At 40.6% G+C, this 21,997-nt stretch overlaps 1 protein-coding gene across 3 annotated transcripts in view; it reads left to right on the forward strand.

The window, feature by feature from the left end:
* SPATS2L (spermatogenesis associated serine rich 2 like) overlaps window positions 1-21,997 on the forward strand; it is a 169,572-nt gene that overhangs the window by 96,273 nt on the left and 51,302 nt on the right. For all 3 annotated transcript variants that reach the window (XM_065880343.1, XM_065880342.1, XM_065880344.1), the window contains 3 exons: window positions 11,988-12,096; window positions 15,308-15,357; window positions 18,483-18,729. In XM_065880343.1, coding sequence (XP_065736415.1) covers window positions 11,988-12,096; window positions 15,308-15,357; window positions 18,483-18,729 — 406 coding nt within the window. The remainder of the gene's footprint in view (window positions 1-11,987; window positions 12,097-15,307; window positions 15,358-18,482; window positions 18,730-21,997) is intronic.

The raw sequence follows: 21,997 nt of genomic DNA on the forward strand, positions 1-21,997 counted from the left end.
ACTCTGGCCTCTGTACTTGGTTGTGGCTCATCTAAATTCAGATCAACAATTCGGATAAGATACAGATGATGGCAACTAATGTTTTAAATGATATAAAATTGGAAGGAATGGCTAATGCATTCCCTGTTTGTGATGGCAGAAAGCAAGGTTCTAAAAGCTAACAGCTGACTGGAGTGATGGGTCAGAACTTACAGACTGAAATTTAACAAAGGTGAATGCAATATCCTACCCGTTGCGTTCTAGTCACTATACAAGTATAGGATGGGGGACGCTTGTCACTATACAAGTATAGGATGGGGGACGCTTGTCACAGAAACAATCCAGGGTGTGTTACTAACATAGTAAGCTCTGTTTGAACCCGTAATTGATGAGGGCCCCGAAAGTGCTAATGCCACCTTAGATTCCTTTAATGGGTAAGTAGGGCCCCACCAAGACAGGTGCAGCTCCCACAATCCTCTGCTCTGATCCAGCCACCTCTGGAACAAGGTCCTTCATTTATAGGGCCACATTTCACCAGGATGCACTCAGAGGAGCTCAACCAGGGTGGTGAAATCTTGGGAAGCACAGCTTACGAAAAACGGAAGAGCATAACCGCTCCATAGGAGATGGAATTCTGAGGAACATTCGTTCCTTGAAAAAAAAAAATGAAGGGCTGGTCTTTAGGGAAAAGGTTACACCTGAAGGCAGAACCAGGACCAAGGACTGGCAACATCTAACATCCCCTCTCTGGCTACATTCTTATCATTGACCCCTCTTATCCTCTCGTTCTGTTGAGCATCTGCTCTCTGTTCTCAACAGGACCTCTCGTCCCATAGTCTCTCCCTAGTCTCCCAATTCGTCATCCCCCTTCATTGCCCACAGATGCCTTGATCATCTACCTTATGATTCTCAGCCGCTGTATCCCCGAGTCCTAGGATCTACCACTATGTTTCTTAGAGTTCATAACCTTGGGTCCTTCCTTTTGTCTGCTTCTACCTCTGGCCTGTTGAGGAAAGCCACACCAGTTGGCTCCATGACAAATCCGTGCCATCATCCGGCATTAGTGGCCCTTCAGTCCAGCTCGGCCCTCTTTCATTCATCTAGGCCATTTCCTATCACATTCCCATAAGGCAGCTCTAAACCTTTCTCCACATTTTAGCCCTAAGGCAAACTCTAAAACTCTCACTCAGAGGAAATACCTTCCTTCAGTTGTCCTCCTAAGGATCTCAAATTTCTTCTCTATCTTCACTCTTCCTTTCTCTCCTTTCTTCCTTCCTCAGAATTCTGAGAAAGAGAAAGAATCCGCCTTCCCTTCCAAAGCTTGCTTTTCCACATGGATTTTGATACCATTTTCTTTCATTTCCTCTGGGACTTTGTTTCATAATTTATCTCCTGTCTTTCCTCTCTTCAAATTCTGTCTCACTGCCGGCTCCATTCTCCCGTCACTCAACACACTCAGGCACTCTGTGGAGATGAATTGTGTGGTGATTGTTTTAAGATGGATCGGAGAGAGCAGAAACCAAGCCAGAGAGTCCAATTAGAAGGCTTTTTCCAGAGTCAAGGCAAAAGGCAAAGGAAACCTGTCCAGGGTAGTGAAAGAAAAAATAGAGAACAGGTGAGACTCAGAGAGGATATTTGTTGTCAGAATGACCTTGAGTTAGTTGTTATTTATGGCGTTGCCTTATTTCCTATGGTTTTGTCAGCTCCTTGGGGGCAAATACTGTGTCAGATTCATCTCACAGATTCATCTCACTTTCTCTCATGAAATCTGGCTTGGAATGAATGGTTAGAATTCCCTCAAAATGTGTGTGTCAGGGGGAGTGCGGGAGAGGGAGAGCTGCACTCTGGAAGGTATATTTTTTTAAAAAGAGGATAGTTGTTGAGACAGGGAAAGATGGCTCCATATTAGGAGGAAGAAAAAAGTAGACTTTGTTCCTCAATGTGTGGTCTGTTGTAGTATTTTCCCATTGCTGTAACAAATGGGATTTGCTATTACAAATTGCCACAAATGTAGTGGCTTAAAAGACCACAAATTTACTATCTTACAGTTATGGAGATCAGAGGTCTGAATGGGTCTCATTGGGCTAAAACCAAGGTGTCAGCAGGGCTACATTCCTTTCTGGAGGCTCTAGGGGAGAATTCGTTTTCTTGTCTTTTCCAGCTTCTAGAAGCTGCCTGCATTTCTTGGCTCGTGGCCCCCTTTCATCTTCAAACCCAGCAATGGCTGGTCAGGTCTTTCTCACAGTGAGTCAGTCGGACATTCTCTTCTTCCTCCTTCTACTTATAAAGACCCTCATGATTATATTGCGTCCACTGAGATAATCCAGATAATCTCCCCTTCTCAAGGTGATTTGATTAACAACCTTAATTCTATCTGCAGCCTTAATTTGCCAGTAGCCTAACATATTCACAGGTTCCCGGGGATTAGGGGGTGGTTGCCTTTGGGGGCTATTATTCTGTCACCACATCCTTGGACAGTCAGCATCTCCATCACCTGGTAACTTATTAGAAAGGCGCTCTCGGGCTCCACCCCAAGCCTCTGAATCAGAATCTGCATTCTCATCAGATCCCCACGTGAATATACTTTAAAGTTTGTGGAGCCACTACTTGACTATCTGTAAGATTCTCTCAACTTTAAACTTCCCACAATTCTGTGAAAACTGCACTTTTTTCCACCTTCAAATCTTCCTTATTCCTTCTAATCCTGGTTTCCTGCCAAAAAAAAAAGTTAATTTTGATTTATATGCCTGGTGTTAATTCCCCAGAAGCCAGCCAAGTAGAACATGACAACACTTCTTGCATATTTTTTACTGGTAGAAAGTAGATGTTAGAAAAGGCAATTAAATTATAGAATTATCCATGATGCAAAGGTACTGGTCTGCAAAGAATATTTTCTTCCCCAAGAAGATTCATAGGCGAACTGCCTTCATTAGAGTGTAGATAATATTAGTGGCCCAGCAAGTGAAGCGAAACGTACACAGATGAGCTGTTTTTAAGGCATCTCTGAACTGCTCAGCATTTGAGAAATGTGACCAAAGCTGATTATAAAATTCCTTTCAGAGCTGCAGGAACGGCAACCCATAAATAACTCTGGTTCTCACTGGTGCAAAAAGGAGGTTGCAGGCTGTTTGACTGCTGTCCTTCTTGTAGGGGATAAGATTAAGCTCACCTCCAAGATTACAAGGTCCTCAAGGCTGGGACCAGCAGTGCCCGGGACCTAGGAAGCACTTCATACATTTTTGGACTTGAATACTTTTTACTACCATATAATATATTAAGCTGAATTACAGAGATGCACTGGGAAAAAAAACTGGATAAATAAAAGTAATATTTCAATGATCATCTTACTAGACTCCCTACTTCCTTTTGTTCATTCATCTATCTGAACATTTATGAATCATCTACTCAATGCCACCCATTGTTCTGGGCCCTCTGGATATACAGCTATGATCCCTGCCGTTTACAAACTCACATTCCAGTGGAGCAAATAGTCATATAAGTAAATAATTAGGGCAACATGAGTGCTAGATGAGGTCTGTGAACAAGGCTCATGGACCTCTCTTCTCTGAAATGTCGTTCCCATTCTATCCGGATTTATCTTTAAAATCGCCCATTTTTCCCCTTTGCCAGTTGGATTAGTAATCTGGCTTTATTACTTTGATTTTCAGCCCTAGTTACTAATGTTGCCTCTAGGCACTTGCTACTTGTTCTAGAAAATGAAACCTCTCCGACTAGTGCAAGTGAAAAAGAGGTTACTCTAAAGATCTGGTAGGGACTCATGGGACTGCAGGACAAGTTAAAGAAGCAGGAAAGCAGGAAGTAAGGCAGCTCCAAATGGCCCCTCTTCATCTCCATTCTGGCTTCTCTCCCTTTGTGTGGAATTGTCCAGATGCCAAGGCAGAGAATCTGATTGGCCCACTTTGTCTTTTCAGACCTGACTGCTGCGATCATTGTCACTATACTCTGCTTCCTTCATATCGCTCACTTAGCACGAGTTGCAGTTGTATATTTTTTTAATTAGTGTATTTTACATCTGTTTTCCTCTCTAGGTTTGGTAGTGACTGTGTCTGTTTTATTACTGCTGTCTCCGGCCACTAGTGCAGTGCCTGACCATAGTAGGCATTTAGTAAATAAATAAATGAAAGAATGAGACTTGGGCAGGAGGTGGGGGTGGGGTGGGGGAAGTCTGGGAGCACGTGCTGTTAACCACCCTAGTGATGGGCTTCCTTGTGGTGCCACTCAACTTGCAGGAGAGAAAGAGATTGAGAAGAGCCTTGGGTCCACTAACTGCTCAGCAAGGCTGAAGGGGAAAGTTCTAAAGAAGGGAAGTATATGGGGGAATCTCCCCCAAATAAATCTTGGCCAACACTCTAGACACACATTCTTTCCATTTCAAAGACACACCAACCTTTATACCTAGAGAGACCCTTCTCCTTCATGGCCCAATGTAAATGCTCCCACCCTTTCCTTTTAAAAATTTATTGAGCAGCTAATATATGCCAAATTCTATATCAGACACTTTACATGCATCATCTCTTTTCAGTTTTACTGAGACTCTAGCAGGTCATATCCTCATTTTACAGTTACAGAACCAAGTTTCAGCAATTTAAGCAGCTCATCCAAGGTCATAGAACTAGCATATAGCAGAGCCAAGATTAGAAAATAGGTCTGTTTAATTCCAAAGCTTCTTCTGCGACATCTGGCTATTTCCTCTATAGTCTCCCCTCCTTGGGCAAACTTAACTGCTCCCTTCTCTGTGACACTACAGCCTTTTTCATAGAGGCAGCACAGCGTTTTATGTGCTTTCAGGTACGGACGGTTCTAGAACCACTGCTACACTGTCCGTCTTAGGGCAGGGACTGTAGCTGGCTCCCTTTTGTGTCCTCAGTGCCTGTTACCTTGTGGAGGCTCAACCAATACCTGTCTGCTGGGCTGAGCTTTGGAAGGATAGGCAGTTACTATGCTATTTTGTATTTTTAAAACTCCACAAATACCATGAGTATCTTATTATACAGAAGTCTCATAAATATTCTTCCCATCTCTGTTATTGAAAGTTAAAGAACATATGTCTATTCTCCATAACCGTATAATGTTTAGGTCATATCACAGTCTACAGAGACTCACCTGCCTGTTATTGTGGATGGCAAATACAGAGTGATGGGATGGTCCAAACACTGGCAGAATATTCCTTTGACTCAAAAGAGCAGCCTGAATAAGGACCTACTGTATAGCACAGGGAACTCTACTCAATACTCTGTAATGGCATATATGGGGAAAGAATCTAAAAAAGAGTGGATGTATGTATAACTGATTCACTTTGCTGTACACCTGAAACTAACACAACGTTATCAACTCAACTATACTCCAGTGAAAAAAAAATGGTTTTAGAGGGTAGGGAATGAAGGAGAGCTTTGTAGCATATTTATATACAATTAGCAAAACCCCACTGTAGCACAATTTCACATATGAATTAATGGAAAAGTAATAAAAATCTTAGCATGACATGTCAAAAAAAACAGAAGAGCCTGGTATAGGTGCAAATTGGCATTCCCTCATTCAACAAATAGTTATTAAGTACCTACTATGTGCACATTGTTAGTCACTCGGGGTGCGCTTGGTGACAATGCAAAGATGACTTTGCCCACATGTTGCTTACCGTTTACCCAGACACTTAGGCTGTGACGTAGAAGATGCTAAGGTTAGGAGGCACCCACTGATATGGTCTGTGAGAACCGAAAGGAGACAGAGATGACTTACAGCAGGGATGGTTGAGATGGATGTCACGGAACACATGGCATCTCAGCTGGAGTGTAAGATTTGGGCAAGGGCACACATCTCAGGTCCAGGGCAAAGTTCACACAGAGGTAGGGGGCCAACACTGGGTTTGTGCTTATCTATAAAGGGCAGAGCAAGAGGGGCACTTGGAAAAGCAAGTGGGTGCCCAGTTGTTGATGGCCTTGAATCCAGGTTGTAGACGTTTAACTTTACTCTTAAGGAAGGTGGGGAAATAGTCATGATTATACTTGAAGGAGAGTAGTCTGGCAACAGCCTTGGGGTGAATTTGCAGGGGAGAGACCAGAAGCAGAGGGAGCTGTTATTTTCTGTTTATTTGATAATACTGGGTCTTTACTGATCACACAGCTGTGTAGGTGGATTGAAAACTTCTGTCAGAACCATTTTTTGAGACTCATCAGTAAGCCAAGAAGAATTTCTAAGGAGTCATCGTAGACAGGCTCCAGAAATGTGCAGAGTGAATGAGGAAACCTAACAGCTCTTAAACCAGACCAGTCAGGTCCAGGAGAGGTAGGTCAATGTGGGAAGCTGAAATCAAACGGTGAAAGCCACACTGCCTCGCTGCTTACTGCAGTCAAAATGACAGCAGGGCGGGCCTGAGGCAGAATGGGGCAAAACCTGCCAAGCCAGATAGAAAGCCCCAGAGGGAGGAGAGAAAGGGAGATTAGAATGCTGACGTTAAATCAAAACAATTTTTTAAATGTTTATTTTTTATTGACATGTAGTTGATGTACAGTATAAGTTACAGGTATAAAATACAGTGAGTCTCAGTTTTTAAAGGTTATACTGCATTTCGAATTATTGAAAACTATTGGCTGTATTCCCCACATTGTACAGTATATCCTTGTAGCTTATTTTATACATAATGGCTTGTACCTCTTAATCCCCTACTCTTATCTTGCCCTTCCCCTCTTGCCTCTTCCCACTGGTAACCACTAGTTTGTTCTCTATATCTGTGTCCACTTCTTTTTTGTTATATTCACTAATTTGTTGTATTTTTTAGATTCCACATATAAGTGACATCATATAGTATTTGTCTTTGTCTGACGTATTTCACTTGGCATTGTACCCTCCAAGTCCATGGATGTTGCTACAAATGGCAATATCACATTCTTTTTTATGACTCAGTAGTATCCCATTATATATATATGTATGTGTGTATCTATCTATCTATCTATCTATCTATCTATCTATATATATATATCTATCACATCTTCTTTATCCATTCATCTGCTGATGGACACTTAGGTTGTATCCATATCTTGGCAATTGTAAATGCTGCTATGAACATTGGGGCACATGTTATCTTTTCGAATTAGTGTTTTTGTTTTTTTCGGATATATACCCATGAGTGGAATTACTGGGTCATATTATAGTTCTGTTTTTAGTTTTTTGAGAAACCTCCATACTGTTTTCCATAGTGTCTGCACTAATTTACATTCTCACCAACAGTGTACGAGTGTTCCCCTTTCTCCACATCCTTGTCAACATTTGTTGTTTGTGTTCTTTTTGATGATAGCCATTCTGACAGGTGTGAGGTGATATCTCATTGTGGTTTTGACTTGCATTTCCCTGATGATTAGGGATGTTAAGCATCTCTCCATGTGCCTGTTGGCCATCTGCATTTCCTCTTTGGAAAAATGTCTATTCAGTTCTTCTGACCATTTTTTAATCAGGTTGTTTGTTTTTCTCTGGAGTTGTGTAAGCTGTTTATATATGTTGAATATTAACCCTTATTGGTCATATCATTTGCAAATATTTTCTCCCATTCAGTAGGTTGTCTTCATTTTATCAATGGTTTCCTTTGCTGTGCAAAAGCTTTTAAAATCAAAACAACTTTTGATGTGCAAAAGGAAGATTTCTCAATAGCAAATTGAATTTGCCAAACTAGATTTAAATTAGTAAAAGCAAAACAGAGGAATGTGATTTGGGAAAGGTAAAGCAGTTGCTAAATGAACCACTAACTAGCGGGCCATATTGTCACCTGACATCCTGCGCCGCTGCCTGGTTGACCCCCCTGGAACGCACTGTTTATGGCATGAGAACCCTTGAGGGATGCACCCACGCGCAGCTGCAAACAGTGGGCTTCGGGGTGAAGCTGCAGCAACAGACTCACCAGCTTGGGCTGTGGCAGTGAAGTAAAGGCCGTGTGTCTGAAGCATCGCTGCCAAAGACAGCCTCTGCAAAACAGCCGCTGCAGGCGTGGATTTTATGAGCTCTCCGCATGCAAACTACCATTAGTCACGCATTGATTGATCCATTGCTCCAGGAGCTTCATTTCCAAATGCAAAGGCAGCTTTTCAGCACAACCTCACTATAACACTGCCTTTGTCATCCACTCCTTATATTTTAAACCTCCTTCATAAGGAGGTTTTTTTTTAGATTTAAATGCTTAGACCCCTTATGACTGCTGCATCTTGAATAGTGACACTGTGAGGTTCCTGTATTTTTTTTTCTTTTTTGTGCTGTACGTGGACCTCTCACTGTTGTGGCCTCTCCCGTTGCGGAGCACAGGCTCCGGACGCACAGGCTCATGGCTCACGGGCCCATCTGCTCCGCGGCATGTGGGATCTTCCCGGACCGGGGCATGAACCCGTGCATCGGCAGGCAGACTCTCAACCACTGCGCCACCAGGGAAGCCCAGGTTCCTGTATTTTTAGGCGTGCAGATGAGTGCCTGGATTTCTCCATCTTTCTCAAACACATTTTCATAGAAAAATAAATGTAGTGAATTTATAAATAAGAAGGTGGAGAAACAATACTACTCTCTTCACATTAGGCAAGTACTGTGATTAAAGCAGAAACTTGGCCCAGAAATCCACTAGAATTCAACATTACTATGGAATATCTAAGAATAGGCAGAAATTATTTTTTTCCTTTTTTTTCTCTTTTCTTTAAAACTCGACATTCCTGTGTCTTCCTCCAGGAGTTGTATGCAATATTCATAGTTATATTTGATATCAGAACTCAGTTACTGACAATATTCTAAGGATATGTTCAGTGCTAGGATATATAAAGTGACAAGGATAGATGTTTTCTATATCCTACCGTGGTTGATTTTTTTTTTTTCTTTTAAAGAGGGACAGGCAAGAGTAGTATAAACATCTAAAGAAGAAGTATCTCTATAAGCTCAAGTTTATATTGTATTTTGCCTTAACATAATAAAATAAATTATGTTTTGCAGAGGAGAGACTGGAAACAGGGCAAACAGCTATTTTATGTTTATTCCATACTTCTAGGTCTTTACTGATCACACAACTATGTAGGTGGATCGAAAACTTTGTGTTTTTTTAATTGACGTATAGTTGATTCACAACATTATATTAGTTTCAGATATACAGCATAGTGTTCAGTATTTTTACATATTATACTCCATTCAAAGTTATTACAAGATAATGGCTATAATTCCCTGTGCTGTACACTATGTCCTTGTTGCTTATCTATTTTTTTTCACAGTAGTTTGTATCTCTTAATTCCATGCCCCAATCTTGCCCCTCCCTGCTTCCCTCTCTCCACCAGTAACCACTATTTTGTTTTCTATATCTGTGAGTCCGTTTCCATTTTGCTATATACATTCATTTGTTTTATTTTTTTAGATTTCACATATAAGTGATATCATATGTGTTCTCTGTCTGACTTGTTTCACTAAGCATAATATGCTCTAGGTTCATCCATGTTGCTGCAAATTATTATTTAGAAGGGCATGACTGATGTGGTAATATTGATGGTAATTATTATCAAGAAATTTTATATAATACTAACCAATTATAGTGGCTTGAAATGCTAGAATTTTATTTAAAAGAACTACATTAGAAGGACAACACGTAATGTTTATACATAACTCCAGTGCACTGGTGCCTGCTAGGCCAATTGTATTTAGTTTTGGACATGCACTGTTAATGATTCTCCCGGGTCAATGCAGGTGTTTTTGTTCTTGTTTTTCTCCCCATCTTGGCTTCTCTTAAAAAAAAGAGATAAATGGGGAGATTTGGGTCAAAGGGTATAAACTTTCAGTTACAAGATTAATAAGTTCTGGGGATCTAATGCACAGTATGGTGATTGTATACTGAATCATATACTTGAGAGTAGATCTTAAATGTTCTCACCACAAAAAAGAAGTGGTAATTATCTAATGGGAGTAGATAATTAGAGGTATTAGCTAATGCTATGGTGGTAATCATTTTGCAGTACATAAATGTATCAAATCAACATACTGTACACCTTAACTTACACATAACTTAAATATAATGATATATAAATATACATTTATCTACATATAAAATGTGTATATGACAAGGGTAAATTAGAGAGAGAGAAAGAAAAGAGAGAGGTATCTTTCAAACATGATGAATGAATAAGAAAGGACAACACAAAAGGACGGTTATGGGATGCTCACAAGACCTAAGTCTTTTGCACAGCCTTGTAGGCTGCACGATCTGGTCCCTGCCCGCCTCTGGCCTCATCTTTGTATTTTGGAAGCCTCAGCCTCTGCCTCCCTCTCTACTCCCCCACCTGTGCCTTGCTCCTCATTCGTGCTGTTCCCTCTGCCTAAGATGCCTTTCCTCTTAACCTCCCACCCATCTCTTCTCCCCTGTACTTCAGATTTCAGCATACCTATATAAAGTCGTCTCCCTGTCCTATGATTTATAGCATTTATCACAACGTATAAGTATGTATTTGTGTGATCATTTGAACAATATGTGCATCCCCCTCTAGTCTATAAGTTACAGGAAGTTTGGTGCCTTGTCACACGATAGACATTCAAAAATTATTCACTGAAAGGATTTTTAAAGAGAGCAAGAGAAAAAGTGAGAAAGAACTTAGATTTGAAGAAGTTAATAATATTTTTTAAAATAGAAGCTAGAAAAACTAAGAACCGTAAAGTAGAGAAAAAAATCAAAGGACTCTTGTCACATATATACAGCTGTGTGTGTGTGTGTGTGCGCGCGTGTGTGTGTATAATTAGAGTCCTTGAAAATCCCTACATATGTAGCATTTCTGAATGTCAAGATTCAAAGCCAGCTTTCTATAATGTCAGAACCTCTCCAAGTTATAAACCCATATCTTGTGCTGTTTTCTCATTATAATCTAAATACTCTTACATGTACGTCGAAATGGAGTAGGCTGTCTATTTTCTAACATAATTAGGAAATAGGCTATGCTGCTTAATTGAGTGTTCTGGGCAATAGAATCTTACACATTATCATACACATATAATCCATAGTCCATGGATCTGATTACAATAAATTGCATGTAACTCTAAAATTCAATTTAACCATTGATGAAAACGTGTAAGGATTGTGCAGTGCTTTTGTGGCCATCATTATGGATGCTACGCACCTTGGCACCATGTAGTACTCTCATATTTGTCAGTAGTGGCTGCAGTAATCCCCTTGATAGAAAGCTGGGTGAGCCAGGGTTTGCTGAAGTGGATGGAGCGTCCTGTAGTAATTGCAAGTTCTGTGAGATAAAGGTCCATTAATTCTATTAGGCAAAAAGAAAGAACATGTGCAAAATTTGATTAAGAAATACCTATAGGTCATTAAAAATTGAATATCAGCTTAACCTGTTGAAGTCCTTAGCTCTCATACATGTATTTACTTTTACTGTTTTAAATGTTTGATTTTCAGAAGTGTGTTGGGGAACGTTTTCCGTATTGTGGCTAAGATTGCTATTTCAAAAATACAATGCCCCACATTTTATATCTCTGTAAAAATTAATGGAGTTTCACACCACGCTTCTGTGAACCTCACTATGACTGTCTCCACTGTGCAGATCAGAGAAGCTGAGGCATGAGGCTGTTTCTGTAAATTTTCCAAAGAGCTGCCCTGAGCCCACGGAGAAGAGAGCCTGAGAAAGATAACTATCTGTGTACTCACTGAAAAGTACTCACTGAAAGTACCCCTTGGAGTCTTGGGGCTGGGTTGGTGGGGGGAGTAGGTTGCAAAACCAGAGTTGGCTTTTCCCACGTGCTACTCCAGTCCTAACAAGGACGTCCCTGTACAATGTGTATTCAGGTAAAGAGGCTATCAAGGTGGTCACCAGGATTAATTTTTAGTGGTCTGAAGTGCCTTGAGTATGCTTGATGGCAAGAAGGTAGATTAGTTGGCTTTTCAAGGCCTTTCTAACAGTTATCATTCTATCCAGTGAGAGACTAATATGGATGAAAAATATTCAAAACGTTTACCTTTCTTTTTCTTTTCCTCTCCTTTGCAGATCTACGCGGTTCGATCAGTTGTTCCCAACAAAAGCAATAATGAAATAGTTCTGGTGCTACAACAGTTTGATTTTAATGTAGATAAAGCAGTGCAGGCCTTCGTGGATGGTAAGTATACACGTCCCCTGAACCTGAAGACGTTAGAACTAGATATTCCATATATTCTGTATTTTTTTCCTTGAATGCATTGAATACCAATTATTCACTAATACTTTAATTTTCATTAAAATATTCTAGGTTTTAAAGACACGTCTACATATTAAGAGCAGAATTTGGAAGTTCTTTTTTCCTCATTGGGCAAAAAAAAAGACAGACTGTAGATAGTTTACAAAGGATACGTATTATAATGCTACTAATTCCGTTGTCAACCAGTCTGTCCAATTTGTTACTAAACATGTCCTTTATTTGATGGCGCCCTTGTTAATGGAGGATAATGTACTTTACTCCTGATCTGGGAAGCCTTCTCAACTCTTCAACCAGCATAGTTCTACTTGGCCTTATGACTGGAATCCTTGAACTTGATGCTTATGTAGCCTGAGAGGACTGGTTTAGTCTTTAATATCCTTAGTTTATGATTTTGAGATTACCTAATTAGTCAGAATATCAGTTCATCTTATCTACCTCTAGAACTTTTTGCTGTCTAAAAAAAATTGTTATTTTTGGACAGTGCATTGCCAGTGACGGTATAGAATCTAAAGTCTCAGGAATGTATTTATTCTATAAATGGGTAACCTACTGCTTTAGATTTCCTATAAATTATGGGAAAGTCTTCTCTCCTACTCAAATTAAAGTTCCATTTATGAACAGAGATCTCATACCTGTCCTTAGTTATCATATGTCTTCTGTCCCAGCATTAGTTTCTGTTTTGTCAGTATGAACTAACTAAACATAATCTGACCGAAAGGTCAGGGAAGACCTATTAGCACATTCCTCGGGTTTATCCTAGTTACACTTTATTTGTTAAGGACAGTTTGATTTACTTACTTTCCTAGGAGTAGAATAATCTTCGTAAGTTTCTACATATAGTACAATTGCATTTCAGGCAAGGTCTTGGAACCAGGCAACACACTCACATTCTGATATCTGCAGTCAGGGTTTAGGGTCCTAATTGAATTAAAAATGATTATCATTCAAAATAGACCTGCAAGCAGACCCACGGTGCATAACTTTTCTGACTGTTTTTCCTGCTTCGTGTACAAGAATCTTTACTCACCAGATACAAATACAGAGAATGTAATTATTACTCCACCTTTGCAGCATTTAGTGCAATTCATCTCAAGAAAAAATTGGGGGAAACATGCATATCCTGGCTCAGATAAACTCTTTTCAGCTTTCACTTGCCAACATCACTCACATGGAAAAAAGCTTTAGGAAAGGAAAAAGGTTATTATCCCCATGCCTCCCCAGCCTCAGTTGGATTGAGGCCCCGACATTCTCCATCATGAAAGTTTTTATTACAGAATGACCCCTGATGAGATGCACAGATACTCAGTAACTGACGGACTGTCATCAAATCCGATCATATTTAAATAGAGCACCATGCTTGTCCTTCTTGACATTTTCACCTTGTCGGTATTGAGGTCTCATTTTTAAAGACTCATCGATTGCTGAGAAACCTCATATCATTTTGGATGGGGAGTAGTCAGAAAACTTGTTTAAAAATCACTGAAAATCAGAAATAATTGTTAAGAATCATTTACGAGGCACACTGAAAGCACTCTTTGTGAGCGGCTTAAAGAACTCCAAGCCGTTTCCGTATAATTAAAGTTTAATAACAACAATTTCAAAATTGTCTGTAAACATAGTTATTTCTTCTTCAGAATTACCCTCTAAAAGCTTGTTGTCCAAATTGCAAATAGAATTTATGTCAAAACATGCAAATTAGAGGAATAATTGAATGTTGCATTTGAAAGCAGTAAGCAACTCACCTCCTCCCTCTGATTAAAAAGAACAGTATTTAACATTTTTTAAAATTTAATTTTATCTGGAAAACTGAAGTTGAGCTATAAGTAAGAACTACCCTAATGATTATCAGCCACTGGTGTGACTTAGGAAGTAACCTAGTGAAAGTGACTTCCTAAAGTTCTTCAAAAGGAAAATACTGTGAAACATTAATTCTCTGAGCAAATTAGAAAAAGACCAGCCCAGTTAATAAAAAGACTGAATTATAGCTTACTTTTAAGTGCAGTCTTACTATTTCAAGTACATGTAACGCAAAAGGCCTAAGAGGGGCATTGAATTGGAAACTGTGAATGGATAGGAATAATTAGCCTTTCTGAACATTAGTCCAAACACTATGGCCTTCTGGTTATCAAACAGTAACAGTAGACTCAATAATTGGGGCCCTACTAATTTGAAATTTGTTATAAATACGGGCCTGAAGTTTATCTTTGTTTAGCCAACGCACTCATTGTAGAGAACTATTAGTATAATGAGACTGTATGAGAATGCTTAAAATTGTTAAAAGGATACATGTAAGAGCTACTCTTTTAGAAGCACCTATTTAAATGAGAACAACTGGTCTACTCATTACCAATAACTTATTGTTGAAATTACCCCCAGCACAGTTGAAGGAGTGAAGAACTTACTAAGACTACATACATGAAGATACTTATTGTAGCTGACCAGTGGTTAAGCATTTCTTTTAAAATGTTTTCTAATTTAATCAAGTTAGGCTTTTCCTCTGCATCTGAGCAATGCCACGTATGCATGTGAATGGCATTGACAGAACCTAGGACTCAACTTATTTGATGAGCTTCTTTTGTTTCAGAGCCGAACCTTGCAAAGACTGCATCCCATCCCTATTCACAGTGATGAGAGCAAAGCTAACATCGGATCGTCTGTCCTTATCACCCTGCAGGTTGTGAACATAATGAGTAGAGGCAGAAAATGAGCAGGAATAGCCAAACAAAAAGTTAGGATTCACATGGTTAATAATATTCAAAATCTCATGTTTAGCCTGGAAGATTAGAGGTATTTTGATTCATATATCAAACAGAACAATTTTAATTCTACCTATGGCAATGAAGCTATCAGAAAATTCTCGATATATTTCATTTTCTCTAAGACAACATAATGATAAAACAAAGTAAGCTTCATGTAGTGGGGCTTAATACTTTGATAAAACCAAGATCATGCAGTGAATTTAATGAAAATCTGGAAATAAAAAATGAAACTGGCATTTTTATTAAGGTAGGATGTATCAAAACAAATGAAAAAGCTGAAAAAAAAATCGCTACCAAGATGGAAAGACAGAGATGAATTTTGTGTGGTGCTTTATTATGTGAATGCATGTTGAAGATTCTTTGTCTTTGTCTAGGCAGTGCAATTCAAGTTCTAAAAGAATGGAATATGACAGGAAAAAAGAAGGTAAGATTGATATTGATTGTAAATTAGTAGCAGCTTCCATCAGAATCTTCATGGTTGTTATCATTTTAACAAGGCTGCCAATTTTGTGCTTCTTTCATATATGTTAATATGTACACCCAGGAAGCTTCCAGATTCACGACTCTCTTAAATTACCGGCCACCCTCCCTACTAATGCCCTTGTTTTCTGTTCAAGTGTTTTTAACCACCAGGTGTGCTTTTGAAATCCCAGAGTTTTCTTTTTAAGTATTAAGGCGAGCCCAACCGGAGAATTCAAAGGATTCTAGACGTTAACTTGCCTGAACGTATCCTGTAGCACAAAGGGAAAAATTAAGGAGTGTTTTAAAGATACTTGAAAAGCCCTAAATATATTTTCACATGTTTTTCCAGCTGAGAGAATCTGTCCAGGGCTGCCCCGAGATACTTTTTTCCTGAGTTCTAATAAGCTAGATTTTTAATAAAGGAAGAAAAAAGGAAAGCGCCTTAAAGCCATAGTAAGTAAGGGACCTGTTTTCCCTTCTTTCGAACCCTGACAGACTGACTGCTCCTTGAGAACAGAGGGGAGATTTTACTCTGCCCCTCTCAAGTTATTTTGCTTTCTTGTTTAGTCACACAGTCTCGACTTACGGGCACACGTGCGGTATGCAGCGCACACACTGGCCTCTGTCTCCAGAACGTGACTTTCTGGTGTTGTGAGTGACCATGGAGCACTGGAACCCTCACTAGCTCCAGTGAGGTGCAGCTTCCTTCTTTATTTTTTTATTTTTAAATTTTTTTTTTGCAGTACGCGGACCTCTCACTGCTGTGGCCTCTCCCGCCGCGGAGCACAGGCTCCGGATGCACAGGCTCAGCGGCCATGCTCACGGGCCCAGCCACTCCGCGGCATGTGGGATCTTCCCGGACCAGGGCACGAACCCGTGTCCCCTGCATCGGCAGGCGGACTCTCAACCACTGCGCCACCAGGGAAGCCCGCAGCTTCCTTCTTGTTCTTGGCCTGTAACCTGTTTCATGACTTTCACAAAAAGTCTGCTTCTCGGGGCTTCCCTGGTGGCGCAGTGGTTGGGCGTCCGCCTGCCGATGCAGGGGACACGGTTTCGTGCCCCGGTCTGGGAGGATCCCACGTGCCGCGGAGCGGCTGGGCCCGTGAGCATGGCCGCTGAGCCTGCGCGTCCGGAGCCTGTGCTCCGCAACGGGAGAGGCCGCAACAGTGAGAGGCCCGCGTACCGAAAAAAAAAAAAAAAAAAAAAAAGTCTGCTTCTCTTTTCAAAGTAACTTCCCCACCCATTCCCACTATTCCCAGAGAAGCCTTGTGTTTTGGGAATCCCAGGATATACCCTTCCCACTGAGGGAAGATCGCAGGCCTGTGGCACAGGTTTTAAACAAACACAAGAAAGCAGTATTGCTTTCATAAAATCCCGAGATTACTGAAATTACTAGAATGACCCGTTCCTCCTTTTTCTCCTCCTAGCTTCATGGAGAATAGGAAGAATTATGAAAAAAATTTTTAATCTTTGTATGCCACCGTCTTTGACAATCTCTGCTTATCTTTAATCATAGCTTCCCAGGCTTCTATGTGAGATGAAGACAATTTGCAGGTGATTGAAAGGCAGTATTTATACTTACCTGGAGGAATTTCAGATGTGTGGTTTGGGTATGAAATTTCTCTGATGTGAAAAACAGAGCAGACGGCAGCTGCAGACCCAACTCATTACTAAGCCTCCCTCTTAGAGGTTCAGTGGGAAAACTGTCTCCCCAGCCCAGGAGACGCAGGGCTTGTGTGGGAATAAGTGCCCCTGGGCCTTCCTTCACCCAGTCAGTGCATTTCTCTCCCCTGGAGGAGCCCTTACTCAGGGGCATGATTGTGGTTTCAAAGGAAAAGAAGGAGAGTGGGGAGGAGAATCAAGAGAAAACTGTTTCTTTTTATTTAATTAATTTATTATTTTTTTTGCGGTACACGGGCCTCTCACTGTTGTGGCCTCTCCCATTGCGGAGCACAGGCTCCAGACACGCAGGCTCAGTGGCCATGGCTCACGGGCCCAGACGCTCCGTGGCACGTGGGATCTTCCCGGACCGGGGCACGAACCCGTGTCCCCTGCATCGCAGGCGGACCCTCAACCACTGTGCCACCAGGGAAGCCCTTCTTTTTATTTTTTTTTCCAGATGTGTTGAAGAACAAAGCTGGGCTGATGTTCAGCTGGTGGGACACTGATGCAACAGGCGGGACAGGGTCTGCCCTGATGGGCCCCATGTCTGTTCTCATTGGCTGAGGCTTGCACCAAGGTCTAAAAGTTTTCAATTATCTAGAATGCAGGGTTGCGTTGTTTTGAACTAAATGTAACTGAAGTCTTGTAATGCCGTTCAGGTAGCAGCCGAGAGATCCAGATACAGGTGCACAATGCGAATCCAGGTGGACCCACGTGGGTTCGGCGTTCCTTTGTAGCAGTTGTCCACTCCAGCTTAAGTATTCATGGGGATGATTCCCGGACAGTGACAGCAATCCAGGGATCTCCTGGTTGGTTGGTGCCTTTTCCTAGATCCAACCTGGACTTTGGGGATCTGACTCTACTTCCTCCTTTCGGAGGGACTTCCCTGCCTCTTTTTTTTTTTTTTCTTTTTTCCTGCCTCTTTTGTACCAGGCCTCCCCCTGCCTCTCCTCCCCCCCAGAGGATCAGAACCTTAGTGTCCTCCCTGATCCACCCCCCGGCCCACCCCCACCCCCGCCCCGTCCATCATCTCTTTAAGAAATGAGACCTCTTCTCCAATAGCACAATAGCTGAATTCAGGTTCTTCCAGGGCAGTTATCACAAGACTCTACTGTATGGCCATTCAGATATGTAGCAACTCAGTGTGCTCAAATAACGTGTCAGCTATTGAAGCCATTTCCTGCTGCGTTTTTCCTTTTAAAGAAAACTTTTTGTTTACTATGCTTACGAGGTAAAAGTTTATACAGCTCATTGTAGGAAAGAAGATATTTACATTAACTTGGGTGGTTGATAAAGACATAGGCGTTTTCACCCATTCTATTAGAAGAGCCAGAAAACAAAAAAAGGGTAACATATCTTATTTTGGTCTCTGGGGTTCACCTTCTATTTCAAGGGTGTGAGCTTCTCATTTGTTTCTCATTCTAGAACAATAAGAGAAAAAGAAGCAAGTCCAAGCAGCATCAAGGCAACAAAGATGCTAAAGACAAGGCAGAGAGGCCCGAAGCAGGGCCTGTGCAGCCACCGCCGCCAGAGATACAGAATGGCCACGTCAACGGCTGTGAGAAGGACAGCTCATCCACTGATTCTGCCAGTGAAAAACCAGCCCTTGCCCCCCGTGAGAAAAAGATCTCAATACTCGAGGAACCTTCAAAGGCACTCCGTGGGGTCACAGGTCAGTTATCCTTAAGTAAAGTTGCTTAGGCAGACATAGAAGAAAAGGATGCCAAGGGACCCACTGGGACAGTCATTGCTACTGTTGATGGTGTTGGAAGGGAAAGATTGTTCTTTTATGGTGTCCACAGATTCAAGCGGTCTTCTCGCAGGATGGTGGAGGCGGGGAGGAAAGTGACAAGGCTAGAGAAGAAGTGTGCAATCTAGCCCTGCACTAAGTCAGAGGGTTTTTTTAACTAAAAAATATAGTTCTAGTCTGTACTGGGATCATCAGGAAAAAGGAACTTCCAGTTTAAAGAAATTTTTCACTTTTGTTGGGATAAGGGAGGGATAATTGGTGACCAAAGGAAATGTTATTAAAGGGTAGGCCAAGTTATTTTAACTCCTGGTATTTTGTATTATGTGATAGAATATATATCCCAGGGTGTTAGAATCTGGAATGTTAATTACTTGTGCTATAGCTATACATTCATTACTCGACAAAAGGCTACTTAATCAACTGTATGACCTTGGGGGCATCATTTCACCTCCAGTGTCCCATTTCTTTTCTGCAACATAAGGCAGCTGTACAGGAATCTACTGGATCAGTGAGTGGTCTTCAATACTGTCTGACCCGATGCTCCATTTTTATATCAAATACTAAAATAAAATTCATAGATAATATACTCTACCTAGAAACAAAATGTCAATAATATAAAAACATAAGAAGTTCAAGAACAACTAAAATAGAAGGCCTAATAAAATGGCCAGATGTTCAGACCCAATTATAATGAATCACTTTGCACTTAAAAGAAGGGAGACAGTACTCAACTGGGTAACGTGAACACTGTTTATTTATATGTGATATGTGAAGTAAGAACCGAATAAGTATATTTTTATGTAGACATGGGATCACTGTGAATGCAGCTGCTACGAATACAGACTGACAAGTGCTGACTGTCAACTCAAATAATGTGACTGCTCATGTGATTGGCCACGGGATTTTCCAAATGGTGAAAAACTCTTGGTAAAGTTCTGAACACCAAAGAGTACAATTTTCTCTTAATTTCCACAGTAGTTGAACCCTAGAAATCCAAGTAAACCTTGGAAGTCCATAGGAAAACTGTACAAAAAATACTTGGGTTTACATGTCATGTGTCTAGGAGGATGTGAGAAAGTTCAGGTTACAGGGCAGTTCTTCGTTGTGTGGGATTCCTGTGATTGTGAGTCATTTCGCATCCTGCCCCCAACACCCACCCATACGCAATCATTTAGATAAATTTTAAAAGTGCCCTGTTTTTCAAAATGCCTCCTAAGATAAACCAGGGATGAATAAGACAGGGGCCCTATGTGAGAAGAGTTTAGTCTAGCAGAAAAGACAAGGGCAAACAGAAAATCACATAGTAACCAGGGATGAATAAGGCAGGGGCCCTACGTGAGAAGAGTTTAGTCTAGCAGAAAAGACAAGGGCAAACAGAAAATCACATAGTAACCAGTACTGAATCAGGGATACCATGAGGAAGCATTAACTAACACACTAGGAAGTTTTTTAATTGTTCACAAAGCTCTAATTTTCTTCCATACACACATTACCGAACAACACTATTAATAGTGCTATAGTTCAAATAATCCTTACTACACAAGGATTTCTTAAAAACAAACAACAAAAATCACCTACTTCTATATAGAATCTTCTATTTAGAATTCAGCTTTTCCTCTGCCTACAATTTTGAGAATGTTTTGGTTTATAGTCAGGGCAGGAGAAAGAAATTAAATAATCGAGTGGCACATTCCCAACCTTGCTTGTGATTTGCCTTCACACCAATTATTTCGAAAGCTAATTACTCAAGTTGCTGTTGTGATATCAATCATACACTAAAAGCGCAGCACATATAGTTGTTCATTTACTTATAATTTATTCCTTCTTCCTAAAGCAATTTCAGTAACTCTATCAAGTATATGACATTAGATCAAATGCAGTATTGAATCGCTTCACCTCACGGTGGATAGCTACCTTGAAAGTTAAGTACCCATCCGACGAGTTCTCTGTACCAGGGGGCTTTTGTGAACCCTATCATGAAACTTTTGGCGAAGAATACGTTATTGCACAAAGAGCCATCCCAATATCCCTTTGGTTTTATAAGCTTAGCATGAAGGCATTGAGGTATGTCAGTATTATTTGTTAGTAATTAATAATACAAATCTATCGCTCATGTAAATTTTTCTGTTAAAGAATAAAATGATGATAATGGAAGGTTATTAGATGTTCTTGCAAAAGGAAGGGAATCCTCCTGGTTGACCATTCATCAGCAGCTCACTTACTGTGATCATAAATTTTAAAATGAGTTTATAACTAGTTAAGTTTTCCTTCCCAAAGATAATGAAGGTTCATCGGGAAGTTGATACCAAAACTGTCAAATGACTCTGAAATGCTTATTCAGTCTATCAGAAGTCCTGAGGCCTCTGCTAGATATTTCACAGACGAGTGTTGGGTCTCGGGCATTCCGCACCCCATTTTGAGTAGACCTTTGGAACTGAAAAGGATGGGAACGATTCCTTACTCCCCTCACTTTATAGCTGAGGAAACCAAGGCCCTTGGGTCGAGAAACTGAGAAGACCCACACCTGGGGGTAACTCTCTTTGGTTAGCAAAAGCCTGACTCAAATCGAGGCAATTTTATGCACATGTTAGAGAGTTATTGCTAAAACCGCAGGCTCCCTTACTCCTAAAAGATGTATAATTGAAAAATTAGGAGAAAGTAATCATCACAAAGCTAGATAATGGTATTCTGTACTTGAGTGAGTTCGAAGTATGAGCGTAAAAGAAATCTCCAGTCTGCTAGTGGTGGAGCATTTATCAAGCTTTCCAATAATGAAACTGCCTCAGGAAAGCCTGTTCTGAATGCCCAGCTGGGCAGCAGGCTGTGAACATGTGGAATGCATGTTTTATCTTTTTATAACACCTTGACATTCAAGATCTCTCTTTTTAAAAGTTTTAAAAGGATCATTTTCTGGTAGGAGAAAAGTTAACTTTAAGATATATGCAGGTGGTTCCAGGGTGTTAGTGTGACTTCCCACATGAAACATAACCACCCAAAGCATCATCATTTCAGGCTGTAAATATAGTACTGTCGAGTGGGACAACACTGCATGTCAGCATATAGCTTTGAAGTTGGGGAGTTTGATTTAAACTTAGTACAAAATTACTTTTTTAAGCCTTGGAGTAGTTTTTTCTGTATTTCAGCATTTTTAATAACAGCTCAAATTAGATCTTTTACATAATCCAATCAA

Source organism: Phocoena phocoena, chromosome 7, assembly GCF_963924675.1.
Source record: "Phocoena phocoena chromosome 7, mPhoPho1.1, whole genome shotgun sequence".
Lineage (NCBI taxonomy): Eukaryota > Metazoa > Chordata > Mammalia > Artiodactyla > Phocoenidae > Phocoena > Phocoena phocoena.